Consider the following 19,682-nt stretch of genomic DNA (forward strand, 5'->3'; position numbering starts at 1 on the left):
TCTTCTCAGTTTGGTCTTACTGCCCTGCTTCCCATGGTGGCTGGGAGTGTTTGGCTCAGGGAAGGATACAGGAACTGGAGAAACTCACAGCAGATACTGGAGATTTTTGGCTGCCCCTCACCTGCCCATGGGTGCTGGAGCTGGCAGGAGGCATCTGGTACCACCCAGAGAAGGTGGGGTCATGGTAAGATCTCACCTGAGCTATAAGCCCTAAAATTCCTCAATTGCCCACTGGAATTGGGAAGCAAAGCCCTCAAGGGAGAAAATCTCCTGCTGATTGCCTTCTCTCCAAGGAGATGCTGCCTGGTACAAGATGTTTTAGTGCTCCTGGGATAAAAGGGAAGGGATCACTGAGTTACCTGGGATGCTCTCTGGGTGTCTCCTGACTAGAAAAGCACTGGATAAAATAAACAGAAATCCAGGGTCATAAAACTAACCATGGGTTTTGTTGTTCATCAGGCTGCAGGTACAACAGACACCAAGACCCTGGAAAATGCTCTCGTTTCAGGGAAAATCAGGTATCTGGGAATCACTGCTATCAGACATATCAACAAATGTGTTTGGCAAGAATGGCTCTAACTCTCCAGTTTTAGACACACTCTAAAACACCAAAGCCTTTCCCTTTCCTAGTACTTGGTCCTTACCCACCTTCACTATTTGTTTCTTTTCAAGATAATTAAATTTCCTACCCCCCCAACATTAACTCCTCCTGTAATATCACTAACACCTCCCTAATATAATAATAATAATACCTTTTTGACTTGCAAGATATTATTACTTGACAACATGCAGGCCAGGATATTTTGGAGGGGGAACCTCATTCAGTGCTTGGAGAAAAAACACTTCTCAAGGTTTTCCTCTTATGCAAATAAAATATTTTACATGGCAAAGCCTGGATTGGGATTCACATCATGCAACTCAAGTTTATGGTTGCTCTTTTGGTTCCTTTTATCTCCAAAATTATCAGCACTTGCAAATTTTTTATGGTGTTTTAAAAAATATTTTTCAGTATGCAGATGGGCTTGTGAAGATTAATGGACTGGGAACACTGAAATCTTGTATTAATCAACTACAGGGAAGGCAACTGCTAAGGAAAATTTTCCATAATGCTGGAAACAAGTTTAAGCTGCATTAAATGAGAGCAAGAGAGACTCCCTCACCTTGGAGGATTTCTTCTGGGTGCCCTCTAAGGCAATTTAAACTCATTTTTAGCAATGACACCAGTCATGGATGACTCTTGCTGATAAACTGTTGTCTGAACACTGCACAAACCACACCATGGGGACCCCTCTCAAGTGTTTATCAGGGTTCCCTTTATTACAAATAACTGAATCCTTCCATCCTCCATCCCTTGGGCACCCCTTGGAACTTGGGCACCACAGGCCAAGGGGTGCAGAACCACAAGAAGTCCAACCCCTAAGCATCAAAGTAGTCCTCAAGATCATATTCCACATTAACTGGCAGAGTCCCACCACGAATACTTTAAATAAAAATTATATGGAGAGAAGTTTGCTTTCTGTCACAGGATAATAAAAAAAAAAATTAAAAAATCTCCCCCAAACCACTGACTGAAGGGCAGCCTGCGTGCACACATTTAATTAATGGCTAGGTTAATTACACCAATTTCATTACTAATTGGATCAGTTTAAACCTGCTACACTGAAAGTAACTTGGCAGACAAAAATGTTTCCATAATTATAGAAACAACTGGGGGTTTCTTTGAGTAATGTAATTCCAACAATTAAGCAATTCAGCCACAGGTAAAGCAAACCCACCCTTAGCCATTTGGGTAGTTCTGACTCAGGTTCAGTAATGTGTTATTTCTCTGGGCTGAGGGCTACAAAATCCAGCACCAGGACCCACAGCAATCACGTTGGTTGAATGGCATTTACCCAAGTGAAAAAGGGAAATAAGTTCTGTGAAAAGGGCCTGGTAAAAGGGAAAAACTTAGCTGAGCTTTCAAATGCTGCTTTTGGTATGAAGCTTTGAGGTTTGAAAAGTCTGATTATAATTTAAAGAATACCACACCTCCTGCTTCCAACCTTTTTCCTACAAAAAGCAGAACTCCCCTGCAGCAGTGCAAGTCTCAAAATAGGTCTGAATGTGCCCAAACCAGAAAGAGTTGGATATCTTTCAGGAAAACCTTGTTTTTACTGCTCATGTTCCATAGGTTTGTGGAGGGTAACTGTGGTGAATAAAAAAGCTGCTGGCCTCTCACCAACAGGTACTACTCAGGTCAACTGGAATTACTACCAGCATTAAATGTGAATAAATTCTATGATTCTAAGAAATAAATAGGTGAAGAATAATATATTTTCTATTTTTGGGTTCCTAAACCAAACAGAAGTTCTGTAATTCTTTAGCAAATTAAAACCCACAAATAAATCCCTCTTTTTCACAGCTGACATTTTCTATTCAAACACCAGGGACCTTTAGAGCAAGGATTTCAAGAAAGTGCTCCTGACAAGTTGCATGTTGATACTGACTGAGCAGTTCCTACAGGCAGTGAGAAGTCCTCAAGTGTTTTCTTCTAGAAAACAATTACAGAGCTCTATATGAAACAAAGAAAACTACAGAAATTGTATTCAGTTGATCTCTGTATCACAAACTTCCATCCCCAGGGTGTTACTGCCACCACATCTATAATAAGACAGATTTCATGTGAAATTCTGGAAGTCAAACAACATGCCCCCATCAATACATCTCATACAAATTAGTATTAAGATGTTATCTTTCCCTATGTATAATAATGCAGAACATTTATCTGCTGGAAGAAGCACATAAATTAAAAAGCACTGCAGTTTGTAAAAGAGCACTGCTTGGGAAATAACCTTTTGAGCCACTGGAAAATATTTTGAGTTCAATCAACTTTATTTCCAGTACAAAAGCAATTAGATCTTTCCCATCAGAAATCAGAAGAAGAAGTAAATTAAGATTTGCCAGTGATGGGAATTCTTTACTTGCAGCATAAATAGAATTTGCTTAATATATTTCAGCTATGGCCATCTATGTAACCTCTATTCCAAACACAATTTCTGAGAGAAAAAGATGTATTACAGATTTACTGTAGATATCTACATTTGAATTGAATTTTCCCTCTGCTTTTAAAGCAAAAGCTACTTTAATTAAGCTTAAAACAACAAACAATCAAGCCACAAGAACCAACAGATTTGGCTGCTGTTCCATTCAACCAAGGCTACGACTGTAATGAGAAATCTGATTTAAACAAAACCCAAACCATGGGCACCCCCTCAGCCTCAGAAGACTGCAGCAATTTTTGTGTGTGAATCCACCATTCCAGAGAAATCAAAACACAGATAAAAATGTGACTTTTCCAGTGGCTCTTGTACACTCTAGGAACCTATTTTATAAGGCATAATACTCATTATGATTAAGTAAACTGCAAAAGAATTCTGCTTGTTATGATCCATCTGGAGCACCAAGATTGGCTCCTGCAGCAACAGCCTCAGTGACAAGACAGCTCAAAGTCAAGCTTTACTTTTTTTCTTAACTAATGGGCATTTTTGTGCAAGGTTTTAGCTCTTGACTTCCACAATTGATTGAAAACCCTCTTTACAGGAACCTGAGAGTGTCTGTAACAGGGAGATGGGCTCGTGGTCTCCTGCAGCAGCTCCACCAGATTAGACTCAGGGGCTCTGTCTCCTTTCCCTAATGGCAAATGCAGCTCCTGTCCCACAAGAAATATTCTTTTTCTATCCAAAGTAGGGCTCTAACTGGTGAAATTTTACTGAGGACCTCTTCTCCCTTTGCCTCATATACCATCAACTTTCTTCTTTTCTTCCTCTGTGATTTAGCTGGGATTGTTCTGAGGTTAAAGAGAAAATTAATACACAATAAATCCACGATGCAAGAAAAAAAGGAAGAGGGTGGGAACCCCACTGCAGAAAGACCTCTGCAATGGCACTAACTCCTGCCCTGCTTCCTCTCCTTCAGCCCCTTGCTGATCCAGGAATAAATCTACCAAGCAGAGGAGAATGTAAAAGAGAAGATGAATTAGATAAAACCACAGATGAGAAAAGACAAGGGATAATTTCTGAATACAACACTGACTGTCTATAGAGTCTGATCCAAGACTGTTTTGCAATTAGTATTTTAGAAAACATTCCCAAAGCAAGGCTGCTGGCCTGAAGCTGCCTCTTGCAGATCTAACACTTTGCTCTCCTTTATCCATGGATCATTCCTGCTGACTTCTTCCTGGCAGCTGAAAACAGTCAGACTGTCTGAGGACAGGTTCTAAAATTTGAGATTTTCCCTGTCAACAGCTTGGTGATCATCTCATCCCTGATACCTAGTGGATCAGTGAACCCTTCTGTTCTGTTTCACTACCAATCATGGTTTTTTGATGAGTATTCCAGGTACTACAGGCATTTGTATCTAGGCTGTAAACCTTAAATCAGCAAAGCACTGTTTCAGTCATCTCACTGTGGCATTACGAGGCTGTTCCGTGCAGAAAAAAAAAAGGAACAACAGCAGATGTAATAAATAAGGGATTTCTTCTGGCCAGAAACCAACCATCGTTGCTAGAAATTAAATATTGTCATGCAAAATGCTAATCAGGGCATCCCCAGCTCTTCTCAATGGCATGGCTAAAAATTAAGCAAAAAGCAGATGCCTGGGAGAACACAGAGCAAGAACCAGACTCCTTCACCCAACAGGGAAGAATTGGGTGAGAAAAAAAAGACATACACATTGTGGGGAAACTCCAAAGAGACAAAGTCCAAGCATTTACCCTCAAATTCCAGGTTTTGGTTCCTCCTCCTCCAGGATTACCTCCTATAGGCTCAATGAGCCCCAACACAAGAGTTTCATGGACTCAAGCAAAGTCCTGTGTCCCCAGAGAGAAATTCTCCTTTAAATCCTGACCATGGAAAACTGGGTGTCTCTCTATAAAGGCCTCGTGCAGGGCTCTGTGCTGAGTGTGGAGCCAGAGCTCAGGGTGATGGGAGCCTGAGCTGATGGGTGCTGCACCCACCAGTGCTTTCCACGGGCCTGGGGCACACAAATATTCCTTTTGAAAATAGCTACAACTTAAAAGGTCATGTTGTAAAGTCATTTGATTAAAATAGTAATAAAAGAGTAAACATTAACTCACAGTTTTTCCTTAGGTCTTTCTGATTTCCAGTTGCTCTGATTTCTCCCAGACTTAAGTTGCACCTTGTGTATCTGTGAGTTTATCTGGATTAGAAATCAGTTTTCAGTGCAACAAAACCTATGTCCTGCCATTCAAAAATGTCTAATTCTCTCACTTCCCTAACTCCCCTGGTCTCTTGATTTCAGCTACTACCTCTCATCCACACTATTTGTAACTACTGAGACAAAAGTACACAGAAACATGGAAGAGCTTCACAACAAGGGACACAAATTTTTTCAGGCTTTAATGAAGAATAGATTTTATGCTATGCAAAGGCAACAGAAGATAAAACTCCTGGTATAGCCTGGTAAACATTATCTAGCTGGTGGACTCTTGCAAGCATTCCTGATCCTCTTGATTGCTTAAGCTTCAATCATTATTACTCAATAAGGTTTTCAGAAAATGCAAACAATAAACACTTTCTTAAAAAAGAAACTGAGAGAAACAAACCTATGCACAAAAACCCCAGTGGGCAGATGAGGGAGAGCTGTAAACTGGCCCAGCTCCAGGTGAATTAATGCAAAAGGCATTGATTTGTTGTGGGTTTAATGATAAGGACTCTTTGTTTAATTTTAGGAGAAGTACTTTCGTTTTCTGATCGGCAACCAGAGCTATAGATTACACAACCAGAAAGCCAAAGTTTGGCTTTGCAAGAGGCTAATCAAAGCCAGTCTGTCTCTGAAGGATGAGGGAAGGGAAAACAAGGCTGGAATGGCCAAGAGCAGTTTGTTAAAAGGAAATGTAACTGCTGCCTGCACGTCCCCTGTCACCTCCCCACCCCAGAGCAGCCCCATGGGGACAGGCAAGCTTCTAGTGAAAAGTTTGCTAATGACCTAAAACCAGTATTAAAGAGAGTTTTCCAGCTCATCCAAGAGGTGCAAATCAGCCCAACTCCAGGGATCACCTAGAAGCTCCAGGGTTTTTTAACAGCGTCAGGAAATACAAAAAGAGAAATACAACTAAAATCAGGAATACTGTCAAAAAGACAGCAGGAAGATAAGGGAAATGAAACAACAAACTGCTTTTTTTCTTCCTTATCTCAGAGAAAGCCTGGAGGGTGCTGAATGCCCACTACAAGAGCCACAGCATCCACCTGAGTGCTGGCAAAGCAGCTGCCTTCACCCCGTGTCCTCCAGAGCGGGGATACAGGGGCTTCACCTCCTTTATTGGCCTGGAATAGGATGTCTGAGGAGTAACTGTAATATTTGGCACTTAGTTGTCTGTATTCAAAGAGTTAAGCTATGTCCTATAAAGATAAAAATCTCCACTTTTTATTATTTTGTAAGGCTGCCTAACAAACGAGGATCCAGCTGTAATTGTAACATTCCAAGCTCCGAAGGCGCCAAGTTTTACTAACTATAATTTAACTGCTCCACTTGATGCAGTCCAAATTCTTGTTTGGATAATCAGCCTTTGTTTAAATATGTACCAAAAAAAAAAAAGAAAAGAAAAAAAGAAGAAAAAAGCATAGGCCAGCACTAGCCTCTAGGCATGTCATGTGAGCTTATTACCCTGCAGTAGCAGACACTCATGCACAAGAGGAGGATTATTTTGCTAGTATTACTGTTAGGGTAACACAGAATCAGACCTTCTCCCCCCCCCCCAAGCCCTCACCCTTTTTCTTTTTTTTCTTTTTTTTTTTTCTCCACAATTCACAAGTCTTCTTTCCAAGTTCAAATAAAGTTTAAAGGTGAAAAGGTCAAGAAAGTTTCATGACTGGCTGTTGAAAGAGGGAGAAATAAGCAGGGTCTCCAAGTTTGCATATACTAAAAGCTCAACAATTTTTGTATTTTGCTGCAATTCATAACTGTACAAATCCCTTTTGTTGGGTCTGTTTGGACTGAAATTAAACACTTGTTAATAATTTATAACTTAATATAATTCAAAAATAATAATAACTGTCAAGCAACTTTATTTAATACATAAAGCAATCCGAGTGGCTCATTAGCTTATTTGTCAAAGCAACAATTTCTCTATATTTTAGCTCATTTCTGCTAGGAAGAGTAGTTACAGAGCCACCCAGCTTGCTTGGAAATCATTTCTCCTCCAGCTGGGAGCAATTCCCAAATTGCTGCACCTCACCCACATCCAAGTGATGTTGGCTCCTTTTAAAAGCAGCTTAACTCTGATTTCAGGAGGTGCCTGAAGAGAATGGGAGGAGAGACAGCCAAAGCATTACAGACCCAAAAATGCATCCCACAGCAATAGGCTGCACATCATTTGCTCTACATTTTATATCTGAATCAAAGTTTATCAGTGTTGGGACAACTGTGAAAATCAGTCACTTCAGAAGCAGAAAATTCTGGGTTTTTTTAATCTATGCTGCTAAGGGATCTTAGCTCAATAAAATGTAAGGGCCAGACACAAACCTGTCTGATTCAAAGCTGCTGCTTTCCCCATAGCTTAACACAAACAGAAATACTCTGGTTTTTTTTTTCTTCTTCTTTTTTTTCTTTATATTTTCCTTTTTTTTTTTTTTTGAGGAGTAAATCTTAATTTCTTTTTGAAAGAACCATGTCAGTGGCCATGGGAAGCAGAGTGCCCGGGCTGGGCAGTTTGGGCACTTATGTTTGACAGATAGAAAAGTATTAAAAGCATTTTTCCCAAATAACTACAATTCCCCAAAATAATTAATATTGTTGCAAGAAATCTACTACATTGAAGCAAATTCAGCTTAAGCCAGAACCTCAACTGATTTGAATCTCACTTCTATCATGCCAGTATGCATCAGCCAGAGTACTTAAAGAGTATAAAAGTAGTCATATAAATGTTCTTTATAACTGATAAAGTTGATAAAGTAACAGCTGTGCTCCTCAGACACCAAAGATCACTGTGCACCTCCTGAGTACTCACACCAATACTCTTCTTGTTGCATATCAAGTTACAATGTTAGAAAATATCAATTTCAAGTACACAAAGCAAAGAAGCCCAGATGAAAAACTAATCTGGTGTCAACTCAGGCTCTGTCTGTGCAGATCCTCAGCTACTGTAAAATCCTGTGAAGCCAGTGGGGCCACAACAACTTCCATCAGGCAAGGATCTGCTCTTGTTTTCACCTATTTATCTGCCACAATTTCTAATTTTCTTACTGAGTAAGTCTCTTGTCTTTTTGTTCTTTCCAACAACTCTTCCTCCTCTTGATTTTGTTTCTTCTCTCCCATTGCCTGTAAACTGAAAACTGAAGCACATCTCTTCACCCAGAGCCATCCTCCTCTTTTTCTCTCACCCCATTCTTCCCTTCCTAACCCTCCCTTGTTTCATTCCCATGCTTTGTTTCTATTTATTATCCATCTTGCTGTAATACTTCAGGGAAAGAGAAAGGCTTCAGACATTGCACAACAGTTCTCAAAATATTTTTTGGTATATCTTGAAGATGCCTGAATAGGCTGTGGGGTCTTTTGAAGTGACCAGGTAAATGAGAAATGCAATAAGAGAAATGGATCTGTTTGGCTTTTTTTTTAAAAAAAAATCTCTCAAAAATCAGATGTTGCCTACAGTGGAAGCAAAGATGTCATTCTGGCTAATTGGAGGAGGTCCTTATAATTAATCTTTTAACATTCTTTAATCATTACTTAAATGTGGAAGGTTTCCTTTTCTTAATTTATTTTATTTTGTTTATTTAAGTGGATGTTCTAAAACACATGGAAAAAAGATCCAAATCGATAAAATTGATTGATATCATATTTTTACTTGAGAAAAGATTACAGACTTGGATCTTAACATTATATACCTAAAGCAATTTCTTGTTCCACTGACTTTATAGTTAAAAAAAAAAAAAAAAAAAAAAAAAGTACATTTTGGAGACAAAGGCCTTTATCCTCTTAAGTGCTGTGGATTTCATGCCAATCTCCCAATATAAAGCAGACTTCAGACTCATACCCCAAGAGAAATGGGCTCAGAAAGATTAGATTTTCCACCACAAAATAAACCCCTTGTGTGGTGAACCATACCCAGCTTCACCACCACCTTCCTCCTAAGTGCTTGTTCAACACCCATCCCATCCCCCTCTTCCAAATGGAAGTGTTTTTGTCATTCTTCTGCTGTTGTACCAGTTCCATGTGTAACATTTTCAGAATTGTCACATGTACCTGAAAATCTGTAGTTTTATCTTTTTTTTAAATTATTATTCTGTACCATTTTGCAGCACAGCAAACAGCACACGTTGCTCTTAATATTTATGTACAGAATTCATCCTCATTCCTGATCTAAGACAAATAAAACCTGTGTGAGTGGCAGAAGAGGAACATAATAGGATGAAAAAGGTTGAAATCAGCAAAATATTTTGAGAGTTGCCCAAAAATGTCCACCTTGAAGAGAACCACTGTATCAGAGAGAATTAATTCTGCTCAGTGTCTAGCAAAGAGGAGAGAAAACTTCCTTAAACTACCCTTTTGGTAGAAAGGTATTTTCCCAATCATCCCTGTATTAGAAAACAGAGATTTTCAGGATATTTCAAAATCTGTTGCCAGTAATAAAGTAGGACATGCAAGGAAAGGAGAGAAATACAGACTTAATACAATGTAACCGCTGAGGATTAAATTTTAACACCACCAAAGCCACACACACAAAAAAAGAATGAATTCAAGAGTCAGAAGATTAAAACTGCATGTAGTCAGCCTGGGATTGGTATGCTACAGATGGAAACTTTCTTGACAGCACAGTTTCAATTCTAGCTAGGATATACTACGATTAAATGGTGGTTTTTTTTTTTTTTGAGTACATCACTTTTTTCCTACCGGCTACTGTGATACAAAAGACATCTCTCCTGCAAACATATAACTAGTAAAAAAAAAGTGCAAGTAAAAGCCATTTAGGTTTCCAGCAAAGACATAAAAGCAAACCAGCTAATGGACATCCAGGGTAGTCGAATCATTTCTGCAAAATCCATTAGTTACTAAAAGTTCTGGAGGGCTCAGTTTTTACAGTAAAACCTGTAAAAACTCAGTATCCAGTTTCTCTATTGGGACATTGAGGTGTGAAGATCCAAATGATGCTGGAACTGAACTTGTATATTTGAACCTTTTGAACTCCATCTGCCCTTCATAAATTACTTTACCACTAGAGCTTTAACACATTTCTTACCTACTGTGCTAGAAGAATAAGGAATCATTAAAATGAAAATGCAACTCACTTTAACACTGCCAATGGAATTTCTCCTTGTGCAAATGACTCACACCTAGAACAGAGCTGGAGGATGAGAAAAAGCTTCCAGATGAAATAATGTCTGTCCTCACACTGCTGAAAACAAAGCAGGAGGCCCCCTCCCCAAACTCAAACCCATTGAAAGTAAATTAAAATTGCACTGTACAGAAACAGACAGTTGCTTCATTCCATCTGGAAACACTGTCAAATGGAAGCAAATTCCACAAAATTCCCAACTGATACAAGAACTTCATTTTGCATCTCCCACGACCAACGCAAGCTCCCAACAGCCCTCTGCTCAACGTCCCAACCAGTAGGAAAACATTCCCATTTTTCTTCCAGCAGAAGTCCAAAGAGGTGACAAAAGAGAGGCAGAGGAGAAGGACCCAGAGTGCAGTGTCACTTGCAGAGCTGTTCTGCTGTTCCTTTTTGCCTCCTCCTTTATTCTGCAGGACTCGACCACCATGCTGAACACTGGGAACCCAGGCCCCAGATGGCCTTTTGCAGAGTTACAGCCCTGCTTCATTCAAAGTGTGCAATTTCTATCACTTGGGCTTACAACAAACAAACTGTTAATTGTGTTTTTTAAAATAAAAACCCATCAAACAGCCAAGTCTTACCCAGTGTGTGCTCAGGGCTCTGCCAGCCCCCCCAGCTCCAAACAAAGCCACAGATGAAAGCGTTGAGAAATAGTTTAGATTTTAGAAAATTTAGCTTTTAGAAATTAAACCAACCACAATACCCACGAAAATTCTAAAATTTAAGCTGCCTTAAACTGAAAAAAAAGATCCCCCAGGAAGGCTGGGGAATACCAAAAGGAACCCAAGTACAATGACACCCCAGTGGCTCAAACGCAGCGTTACCGTCTGTGGGACACAAGGCACACAGAGTGCAAACTTCTCATCCTTATTTTTCAGACTGTCAGCATTTTTACAGACACATTTACAGTCAATCATGGGGATTTAGGAGAAGAAACTAAAAGTTTATTTGAACATTCAGGAAGAATGAAAGAGCTGGTTCACAAACCAGAGAGCAGATGAACAGCCGCAGAACAACGCAAAAAAGGTGTCACCTCCTCCTACTCCTTTCCTGCCTGCAGAGAGAGCTCAGTGCTCAAAGCTCAGTGCCTGCCAGTGCCTGAACTGCAACTCTGCACACACAAGTTGGGTTTTTTGGTTAAGAAAAATCATCTTTTTTTCTTTTTTTTTTTTTTTTTTTCCTGTCTCGGATTTGTCACTTACGAAGGAGGAAAGTGCCCATTTGCCTCTCAGAGGAAAGCCATGAGAAATAATGTTTCAACCACTATAAAATCACTCATTGTTTTTCTCTTTGGATAAATATGTTTCCCCATTGTATCTGGACACTATTTCAATTCCTCTTTCAAATGATCTTGCTCAGCTGCAAAGGGACACAGCAGCTCCCCTTTACAGGTCACCTCAGGTCTCCTGAACCAATTGTGCTCCAGGGTTTTAGTGAAATTCAGGAATTCCAAAAGCAAAGCACATTGCCCTCAGTACATAAAATGTTTCTGATTCACAGAATGACACAAATGTACAAGAAAAAAAGGATGTCTGATTATTTTTTGTAATGGATGGCTTTTAGATGGACAGAATACACCAAGCAGCAAGTGATTTTTAACAATGGGCTTGTGTGAAGTGCTACCAAAAAGACTCAGAAAAAGAATTTCAGGGGTTGGAACGAAGGTTAAAATTTCTGCCTGTCCAAACCACCCACGCCCTGAGGCACAGTGCTACCCCAACTTTTTAATCCTTTAGCTTATCTGACATTGAGAAATAAAATTAATCAAAAAGGAAACCAACAAAACTTTCGGAGCACTGTAGTTTTTCCCAGGTCACAGTTTTCCTGGTTAAGCAGGAAGCAATATCCATGCAATCCAGGGCACAGCTCAAACATGTACTGGTAATTTATGAAATTACCACCTCCCTGCATTATGCCTTCTGATGAGATGTGATACCTGACCACAGGACCAGTCCCAGCCACAGGGATGAACACAGGTGTTCCAAGAAATGACACACAAGTTAATCTGGTTAACTTCCCACTTGCATGAAGAAAGATTTGTGGGTTTGCATTCCAGCAAAGAATGGCTTTTTCCTTGCTTGCCAGCTTGGAAATGAGACGTGTATAATTTCTTATTTATTATCATTATATGTCATTATAGTATTTATTAATATTATCATTATCACTTTGGAAAATGGCACCACATTTGAAGCCAGAGGGAGGCAGATATAAGCCTTTTTTAAAGGCAACAACAAGAGTAGTCATCAATAATCTTTGTTTAAATGTTATTAATAACATAACATAGAGGCTTTCAAATAATCCAAGTATCTCACTGTCATGCATGTGAGCTCCAGTCATCTCAGAAGCTAAAAAGGACCTACATTTCTTACAGATATTAGACAAGAAACACAGCACAGCAGCAACACCCCCCACCCCAGCAAATCAAACCCCCACAGAATTCAACTCTTTCAGATCACAAAGGTATTTTGAAGATCATATTCAAGTTTTTCTCCTGTGGAGCTCACTGGGTTTGGAATCACAAGCAGTGTCAGTAGGTAACCACCCAGGCTGAGCTCTTCTAAGAGCTCCAGGTTCATCTCTTGGGTGCCTTACAAAATAGCAGAGATCAGCCCTGCCTGATGCAAACGTTAAGTCCCAAGAATAACATTACATAATGTGCAACAAAACGTTAATTTACAAGAAAGAAAATCTAATGTGGTTTTTTTTTTCTCTTTTCTTGGGAGCCCAGTGGTGTTCTAGAACACATTATACACACAACAAGCTGGCATAAATGAATTAAACATATAAAAGAATGGTTTTGATTTTTTTTTTTTTTTTTAATCTTATGCCAGTTTGGTTTATATTTTCTTTCACTAGTTGATAATCTTAAGAGATAAGAAAAACCATGCTGCTGGTGAAGTACTAAATCACACCAAAAGAGCTAAGGTTTTTAGATGAAACAAGAAGCTGATTACACATGCACTGAGTATACCAGTCACTAAGTGTTTCTGGATTGCAGGGATAAGATACTCTCTGTGCTTATTACTGCCTTCTTGATCCAAAGAGATTTAAGCAACTGTTTTCAATTAGATGTTTTTAAGCTAGTAAAACTCCATCCATAAAGACATATTTATAGAACAACTTAAAACTAGAAGAATTAAAACGACTACAAAACTGATGAATTCCATTCCCCCCCCCCCGGTCCCTCCCCCTCCCCCCCGAATAATTTACTGACCATTAACGAGCAAAAAGCACTGCAATTTTAAGAATTAATCCACTGTTGCAAAATTAAATCAGATACACTAGAGTAGGGATAATGACAAACTGGTGGCTCCAGCGTTGTCAGTTTGCGGGTGATACAAGTTCAAGTCGTCTGTGCTAGTGGCCACTCTGTTGGAACAAACATGAACATAAAAGGTAACATTAAAAGTGCAGCAGCACCAACTCAAGCAATTCTGTCACTGAGGATGCAGACTCCTAATCAGTGGCATGGGGTAAACAGATTTTAGTGAATTCTAAATAAATTTTAAGCAGCAATCTGGGCCGCTCCCGACGCCGTCAGCCCTCGGCATGGGGGAAAATAAAGGGAGGACACAGCAAGGGAAGTAAATGAGAGACAATACTAATTTTCCTCTAAATTCCTGACCACAAGGGCTCAGCAGTGTGGCTTTGCTACACATGACTGCTTTCATCCCCGGGAACCTCTGACGAATATCGTGCAATTTACAGGAACAAAACTGAGCTTTGATACTTTGCATCTGACGGACGTTTAAACAAAATTTGCCTAAGAAACTCTGCAGCATGTGACTGGAAATATCTGCAAGCTGAGTGGCTTCATCTCCAGTGGCTACAGAACACTCAGCAATGGCAGAGGCTTCCCCACCAGCCCCCTCAGCAATGCCACAGCCAGAGCACACCAAAAGCATCATTCATCAAATAGTTCCTAACATCTCTACCTTAGTTGCAAGAGGGCTGCAAAATAAGGAGGCAAAATAACTGAGAGGGGCAAGTGCTCCAGGGTGGAGAAGGCAGGGGCAGCACACACAGCCCTGCTCCAGCTGGAAATCCCACCAGGAGAAGCTCAGCTCCACCTGGCAGCCTGAATTCCCATTCCCCTTCATGGTTCTCCAAGCCCAATTTGTTGCTACCTAAGCACATCGTGGTGAAAACTTAAAAGCACATTAACAGGGGAGTGACTTGAAGATCCAAATCCATCATTTAAACATACATATTTTATACATTTAATACTCTTTCGGATCGGGCCATAAATAAATGGAGATAACAAAGCATGAACCAGCATCTCTGCTTTCTTCTGTCCCAGGACAGCCCCTCACTGCCTGGCAGATGAAGGAGATGCTCAGGAACACCCCAGGAACCTGAGGAGGAGCTTGCAGCTCACATTTGCTTCATGTGCTGAAGAAGCACGTGCTGTATAGGGAGATTTTAGGTGAATTAACCTAGAGTTACACACAGGGTTTAGTTTTCAGGAAGCTCTTCAACCCTGAAGCAAGCAAGTGCTCTTTAGAGGCCATGCAACACCTTGCCTGTCCCCAGACATGCAGGATATAGAAAAATAATATATATATGTTTATACAGAAAAAGTATATTTGCTTTAATACTGCATCCTGATAGAGAAACAGCAATTGGCAGCTGAATTTTTCCTGCTGAGCCTTGGGCAGCAGTGCCAGCAGCCCTCCAGCCTCCCCATCACCTTCTGATCTCAGACAAAAAGGGCAAAAATGGGTGCACTGGGGAACACGAGGTGCCCTCCCCTCCTCACCAGCTCAGTGGAAAAGAAAGGAGAGAAGAAAATGCAAGCAGTGCCATAAGCTGTGCAGTGTACACTGTTTTCTGTTCCATGCTGGGAAAGAAACAGAAAGCTGCAGTGATGCCAACATCCTTTGAATGTCCCTGTGTGGATCTTGCTGCAGCCCAGGTTGTTCTGTACAGAAATCACATCCATTATCCTATTAGTACCTGGGTGAGGATGCATCAAGACATCAGATTCCCCCTTTTGAATGGATGTGGTTCTGATCTCTAATTGGTTTTGACCTTGTTTACAACATGTGAAAAAGGAAGATAAAAAATATTGCATTTTTGTTATTTTCAGTAATCCCAAGGCCCTCCGGTGCCTTTATGCACCCGAGTGCCTGCATGGGGAAGGGGGGCACAGCAAGAACAAGTTCCAGGCTAACACCAGCAGCAAAGTTTCATCCAATTATATCCAAACTGGCAGAGCAAAACTGTGACACAGAAAGGAACACAGAAGCAATTGAAATAACAGGAACAGTGAAGCAGTAAACAATCTTGCCTAAGGCACAACACTAACTTCAAAGCATCAACCCAACCAACAAAGGTGACAAACAATTTGCATAATAATAAACTTAACTCAGCACTGGTTCCCTTTCCTTTCCCCTTAATGGAGATGAAACCCACCAGAGCAGGACACCACAGTGTCACCCTCAGCCTGGGTGCCACCACAGCTGCCTGACAGGTCCCTTGTTGGGGCAGGACAGGAGGTGGGAAGGGATGGGGAAGCCCTGAGGGACAAGGAGGCTCAGGTCTGGTTAATGGCCCTGGTGACACATCCAGAAGAATCTTTTCTCACAAGCATCTGAGCCAGGACTGGGAGAAGCTGCACAGATACAGGAGGGAACAAACCAGGGGAGTGGGTATTTTTCTTACTTATTTCAAGTGAACAGATTTGGGTTAATTTTTTTCCTCTGTGACACAGAATAGATGCTTTTCTGGAGGACTGTACTAGCCTTCACATCAAGGTGCAGCTGAGTGAAAAGCTCTCCTGCTTCAGCCATGCTGTCAAACAATCACTGCTAATTCTGTAATTCCAAATACGAGGTTAGGCCAGCTTCAAAAATTCTGTTTTGATAGTAACTTCTGAAATTTAAAACACATAATCCCCAGGCAAGTTCTGGTCTTGCTCATAAAACACTTTAAACTTTTAAACTTTTTTTTTTCCCCTTTCTATTCATTGAATAAATTATATGAACTGAATAACAGCATTCTGGCTACAAGTTTCTTCCAAATAAACTTGACTGAGACATTATATTAGGGGAATCCACCACATCAGAAGCTCTATTCTGCATATTTATTTTTTTTTTTTCCTAATTGTGATTTATAATGAACTTCTTCCCCAGCAAGCTGACTCAGGGAAAAACCACTCTGAAAGACGTCGGCTACTGATGAATTATTTTTATTAATTAAGTCAGAGGAACAAAAACCACAGTGGTTTTCAGGGCTGCAGCAGGACCCAGAAGCTGGGAGGCAAAATGTGGAAGAGTCCCAGTGCTGAAGGGCTCCTCTCTTTCCAAGGGGCTGAGATCCCAGGAATGGGGTTTTGTTTTTCTCCCTCTCAGACTAAAGATTTGGTCCTGGCTGCTCTGGACTTAATAAAACACCATGAAAGCTTTTAATGCATTAAAAACTGAAATATTAAGCAGAAGTAGTTTTTCTAGTACACTGATATTTAAGCAGTTGAGCTCGTGATGGGGTTTATGAAAGCAGAGTGGGAAGAACAGAGTCCAGCAAAGCATTGGAGCTGTGCAAGTTTCAGAGACCTTCAGACTTTTCCCTTTTTTTCAGGAGCTAAGAGATTCCAAGTTTGCCTTTTCAGTGCAGATTCTAGACCCAGGAGAATCCCTGCATTCTGCCTGTTTGGGCATTTCCCCACCACAAACGTGAGCACGGGAGGGAAGGGAGGGATTTCTTCCTTTAAACATGCAGCAGATGGAGCAATTCATAAGGTTTAAAAAAAAACCAACTTTAGGATTCACTTATTTAAGTCAGAATCCTCTGTGAACAGTGATACTTCCCAAAAGGATGCTTATTTGTAGCCTACCCCTTTTTTTTTTTTTGCCTGTTGGCTTCTCCCCCTTGCTGCTTGAGCTGTTTTATCCAACCTCACATGGCTTTTACATGGGAAAACCTGAAATCCCTGAAATTCCCACATGCAACAAAAAAAGCAGCCTTATTCACACAGTTAGGACATGCTTTTTCACACAATGCTGGTTACTGGGAAGTTTAACTTTTGTTAAAGAGGGTTGAGATAAAACAAACCAGGGGAGTGGATATTTTTCTTACTTATTTCAAGTGAACAGATTTGGGGTAATTTTTTTTCTCTGTGACACAGAATAGATGCTTTTCTGGAGGACTGTAATAGCCCTCAGCCTCTTTTCCACCAAAAATGCAAAGAGAAACACTTTTTCTGAAGAAGTCATGGAAACTGGTAAATTGAAGACACAAGCCCTCATTGAAAACCTCTAATTTTTTAATTTAATTTACATGTCAGGGGATCTTTTGAGCTTTGCCTGTATGGTTTTTATAATGTACATTTCCACTACTTTTTCCCATGGGCATTATGCACTATTTCTAAACTGGGATTACTCAAGTTGAAGTGTGATAAAGGGCACATTATAGTTATATTAAGCAAAAAATGGGATGAGAAAGCTTTAGCATAGTCCAAAGCAAGTTGTGCTCAGAGCCTCATTTCTGGTAACAAGCAGAGCAAGGCAACCAGTCAGCTAGAAACTGATGCTAGCAAATCAATGCTTTATCTTGAGAGATGGTGATTTTATCCTTTAAAAAAAAAAATTGTTTTCTGTTCAAAAATAGAGGTCGGGTTTGGTTTTTGTTTGTTTGTTTGTTTCCAAGATCATTAAGTCCTGCTCTGAGACATCACTGATATCACCAGGAGCATGTTATGAGCCACAAAACAGAGAGAAAAGCTCTGTTATTTCCCATGAAGGCAGCTTGTACAGTCACTCTGTAACAGAGCTGGGGAGGAGAGGGGATTCCTGAGCCCAGCCTGGGTTATCATCTCACCCTGCTGCTCTTCCCAGAGGTTTCACAACCATGTTGTTATTCTTCACAGCTCATCCAAAAGCTGCAGGAAAACTTGCTTAACTTGCAGGGTTCTCCACAGTGCCTGGGCCCAAATCAGAAGTGCTTGTCAACAGTGCTGCAGCCACATAAACAAGCAGCAGCTGGATGAGAAAAGGAGGGCAAGGCAGCAGAAAAGGGTTTGGTTTTTTTTTTTTTTTTTTTCACGGCAGCTATTTGCAACCCTCCAAGGAACTACAGAGGCTGCCCATTAAAACCCTGTTAAAACACTTCTGATGTTGTCAGCAGTGGAGAGCTGAAATAGCAGAGTGATCACTGAGATGCTATCTGCCTCAAGCAGTTCAGTGGTACTGTCAATAATATGAGCAAGGAGGTACAAGATGAGCAACAACCTAATTTCTGCATCAAAATTTCATAAGCCTCCCTCAGCTGGTAAACACAAGAGATGTGGGCAAAGACAGGACAGCCAATAAACCACCACCAGAAGCTGACCTTAGGTCTGGAATCCTTCCCAAATGCTCTGAACCTTTAAGTTCATTTACACTTTGAAAGCAAAGCAGTGTAATGGCAGGGAGGCAGCAGGAGGAAGGAGGTGGCAGCTCTCCCACCAGTGCTTGGGCACTTTGGACAAAGCCCAAGGATAAACCATAACAACACTTACAGGTATTTACACATCCAAATATCCCACACGTATACCTGTAGTTTCTCCCCATTTTTAATCCACTTTTGACTCAGGGAGCCATTCCTTGGGGTAGGAATTTGGTACTTTTAGTGACTCCTTTGAATGCAGACCTCCTGATGTACACAGCCACTAAAACTGGGAGCAATGAGAGCAGAATCATTTACTCCTCTGCTACTCTGTGCTCATGAGTAAGTACTACTCACTGTGAATAATGGCTGGAGAACCAGGGCCAAGGTGAAGAGTTATTTATAATCCAGTAGCCAATGAGTAAGTGCTTAGCTATGAATTTACTGCCCTGGCTACAATTTCATGAGAAAACGAGCAGAGCCAACTTTTGGTTTTCTAGTTTTCAAAGCAATCCGCCCACTAAAAACTAGTAAAAATAATTTGGGAAGGATCAGGGTAGTTATTTATAAAGCAACCATGACAGAGATCACGTGCATCTCAGCTGAATGCAACATGAGCACAGATGCTTCAGTTTCTTAGGTATTTCCTCAGCATTGCTATGGCAGCCAGTGGAACTCCTGGACTCGTTGTCTCAAACCAGTATCAGATGCTTCTCCTTTTTTATGCAATAAACATCCAGTGCAGAGAGCCAAAAGACAGAACTTGTTGGAAATGAGGCAAAGAATGAGACTGTCATCTGCACAGCAGTCCTGGGTTTAGAGGTCAAAAATCTGTCTGCTTTTTATGATAAAGTGACTGCACTGCCTTACCAAACAAGCTTCTAGCAAGTGTACCCTGGACTTGTAGAAGACTCAACCCATTTAGGAATAATTGTCATTTTGATCATCCTAGGATGGTGTAAATGTTACTCCTAGAAATGCAAGC

At 40.6% G+C, this 19,682-nt stretch overlaps 1 protein-coding gene across 20 annotated transcripts in view; it reads right to left on the reverse strand.

The window, feature by feature from the left end:
* The window catches only part of BCAS3 (BCAS3 microtubule associated cell migration factor), a 310,770-nt gene that overhangs the window by 86,221 nt on the left and 204,867 nt on the right, over window positions 1-19,682 (reverse strand). For 3 of the 20 annotated variants that reach the window (XM_071765301.1, XM_071765300.1, XM_071765299.1), the window contains one exon: window positions 13,555-13,702. The exons of the other annotated variants lie outside the window; for them this stretch is intronic. In XM_071765301.1, coding sequence (XP_071621402.1) covers window positions 13,677-13,702 — 26 coding nt within the window. In that variant the 3' untranslated portion in view covers window positions 13,555-13,676. Of the gene's footprint in view, window positions 1-13,554; window positions 13,703-19,682 lie in introns of those variants that run through there. 20 annotated transcript variants of the gene reach the window in all.

The sequence above is a fragment of the Heliangelus exortis genome, chromosome 21 (assembly GCF_036169615.1).
Source record: "Heliangelus exortis chromosome 21, bHelExo1.hap1, whole genome shotgun sequence".
NCBI lineage: Eukaryota > Metazoa > Chordata > Aves > Apodiformes > Trochilidae > Heliangelus > Heliangelus exortis.